At 40.2% G+C, this 3,144-nt stretch overlaps 1 protein-coding gene across 1 annotated transcript; it reads right to left on the reverse strand.

Moving 5' to 3' along the window:
- On the reverse strand, positions 2,287 to 2,712 carry LOC107615778. Its single transcript, XM_016317812.1, has 2 exons — positions 2,434 to 2,712; positions 2,287 to 2,361 (listed from the first exon to the last, which is right to left on the reverse strand). Exons 1-2 carry the CDS (start codon positions 2,710 to 2,712, stop codon positions 2,287 to 2,289), a joined length of 354 nt encoding a protein of 117 aa, XP_016173298.1.

Consider the following 3,144-nt stretch of genomic DNA (forward strand, 5'->3'; position numbering starts at 1 on the left):
TTAACACACATATCAAGGCATCTAATGGTAATAAGAGAGGATTAATATTAATAAATATAAGGCCAAAGAAGCATGCTTTCAATCATAGCACAAAATCATAAAGGAAAATATAAAACATGCAAATCATATGAATAAGTGGGTGAAAAGCTGATAAAAAGTACTCAATTGAGCACAAGATAAACCATGAAATAGGGGTTTATCACGTACCATAAGGATTTAGGACATAAGGGGTGAGAACGGAGGCTTAGAAGTCTGAAATTCGGCTTTGAAAACTAAAAAATCAGTTTTTGATGAAAATGGGGTCATGCGTGCACGTCGCCCATGTGCACGCGTGGAAGGCTGAAAAAGTAGAGTGATGCGTGAGCGTCGCCCATGCGTACGCATGGGAAGCAAAGAGATCAAGTGACGCGTGCGCGTCAGTCACGTGTACGCGTGGGTGCGTTTTGCGCTCCTCGCACAAAACCAGCACAATACCAGCACAACTCTCTGGATTTTCTACCGGGAACTTGCATCCATACATCGACGCGTACGCATCGGCTAGGCGCATGTGTGGGGGACTAAAAATCTGAGGTTGACGCATGCGCGTGGGAGCACATCTTGCCAAAAATTTTACTAAGTTAAAAAGCTACAGAATTCCAGTTTCAAATCCCAAACTTCCGACAGGCATAACTTTTTCGTTTTAAATCATTTTCCATCTGTTCTTTAAACGGCATAAACATCTCGGATGTAATTTTTTTTTCTAAACAAGTTTGACACAAATAGGGGATCCAGAGACCAAGTTATGCTTCGTTAAAATAGACCCAAAAACCACATTTTCATACAAACCCACAAAATTCCATTTTCAAAACAAACCATTTTCAACCCTTTTCAAAACTAACCAAAACTTATCGAAAATCAACCTCAAGCCTCTTCAAGTCATATGTTAATATTTTTATCAAAATCACAATCCACCAACCCACCATTTTAACTAATCCCAATCAAATAACTCAATTTCAAACACAACATCATGTCATATATCCTTCCTCATCCTAATTTCCAACAATACCATTTCCATCAACCATCAATACATACAATCAATATCATCCTCACCATCAACATGGTTTCACCCAGAATTCAATCTCAACCAATCATTAAGTATATATCACAACATGCATATTTCTCATGCATCATACCATCAAAACATCAAAACTTATTACCCACATACATAACCACACATTTTATCTCAACCAATCAATAACATCAATAGTTCAAATCCTATCTTAGGGCCTCTAGCCTAAGTTTTCACACCACATTATATTTTAGATACAAAAAGCCAAAATCATACCTTGGCCGATTCCTCGCTCAACCCACCTCCATATCACTTTTTCACAAGCTCTCAAGGCTTCAACACTTCCAAGAATAGATTTTTAACACACAAAAGCCCTTTTCCAAGCTTTCCAAGACTTCAATCAAGCTGCAACACACATATATACCTTTCCTAAAATCACAACACCATATTCAAACATACCCACTCAATACCCAAACATCATAAACCAATAAATTCCACTAGGATTGAGAATCTTACCATACCCAAGGATCAAGGAGACAAGATTAAGCCTCTCCTTCAAGCTAGTTGGATCCTATAATATCAAAAGCTCACAAATCTCAACATTTTTCACCCGAAATTTCAAAATTAAGGCTGGGATTTTAGAGAGGAACTCGTGGCTTACCTCAAGAACAAAGTTCTAGGTTTTGTAGAGCTCGACGCGAAGAACTTGTGGTGATAAACGGTGCGGCAATCGGAGGTCCAGATTAAAAGTTATGGTGATTTGAAGATCAAGTAAGGGTGAGAACTTTAGAAGAGTGTTCTTCCTCCTTTCCTTGCAATTTCAGATTTTTGGGTTTTAAGAGAGAAGAGAGAGTGCTGAATAAGGGTTTTAGGTTGAGCTTGGTTGGGCCAAGGGCCCAATATGGGTCCGGTTGGCCCGGTTTGACCCGTTCAGTCAAATCTTGGGCCGATTTCTTTAAAATTGGTATCAAAATTCTCGTTTTAATTTTCTCCATCATATTAAACCATAAAAATTACATTTCTAATTTTCTAGAATAAATTTTTAATTTATGGGTTAATTAGTCATTAATTAACCGGATTTTACATTCTACCCACCTAAATGGGAATTTTGCCCACAAAATTCGAATTCAGTTACCTGAGAATAGGTGTGGGTAGTCAGTTCGCATCTTTGATTCAAGATCCCAAGTGTGCTCCTCAACACCGGCTCAACTCCATGCCACTTTGACTAACGAAACCTCTTATCCACGCAACCGTTTGATACTCGTATCGTCAATTCTGACCGGAGTCACCGAAAGTGTCAAATCTTCTTTTAACTGAACCGATTCAGGTTTTAACACATGGCTAGCATCAGGAGTATACTTTCGAAGCTGCGACACGTGAAATACGTTGTGTGGGTTCGAAAGGTGGGGTAGTAGAGCCATCTGATACGCCACCAGTCCAACCCTCTTCAGGATCTGAAACGGACCAATGTACCGAGGATTCAGCTTCTTTGCTTTAATCACCCTACCTACTCTTGTTGTTGGAGTAACCATAAGGAAAGCATGGTCTCCTTCCTCAAATTCCAATGGCTTCCGCCTCTGATCGGTGTAATTCTTCTGACGACTCTGCATAGTGAGCATTCTGTCTAGGATTTTCTTGACTTGTTCAGTGGTCTCAGCTATCATCTTCGGCCCCAACAAGCTTTTCTCCCCAACTTCATATCAGCATAGCAGAGATTGACATTTCCTCCCATACAAAGCCTCATACGGAGCCATTCCGATGCTCGCATGGTAGCTATTATTGTATGCAAACTCCACTAGCGGCATATACCGATCCCAACTCGCCGGCTGGTCCAGAACACAAGCCTTCAACATATCCTCTAGTGTTTAGATTGTCCTCTCAGATTGACCATCTATTCGAGGATGGTAAGCCATACTCAAGCTTAATCGGGTTCCAAAAGCTTTCTGAAATGCACCCCAGAACCTTGAAGTGAAACGAGGATCTCTATCAGAAATTATAGTAGTAAGCATACTATGAAGTCTCACAACCTCCTTTATGTACAAGCGTGCTAACTCCTCAAGAGTGTAGTTCATCCGAATGGGTACAAAGTGAGCTGA

This window comes from Arachis ipaensis, chromosome B09, assembly GCF_000816755.2.
Source record: "Arachis ipaensis cultivar K30076 chromosome B09, Araip1.1, whole genome shotgun sequence".
Lineage (NCBI taxonomy): Eukaryota > Viridiplantae > Streptophyta > Magnoliopsida > Fabales > Fabaceae > Arachis > Arachis ipaensis.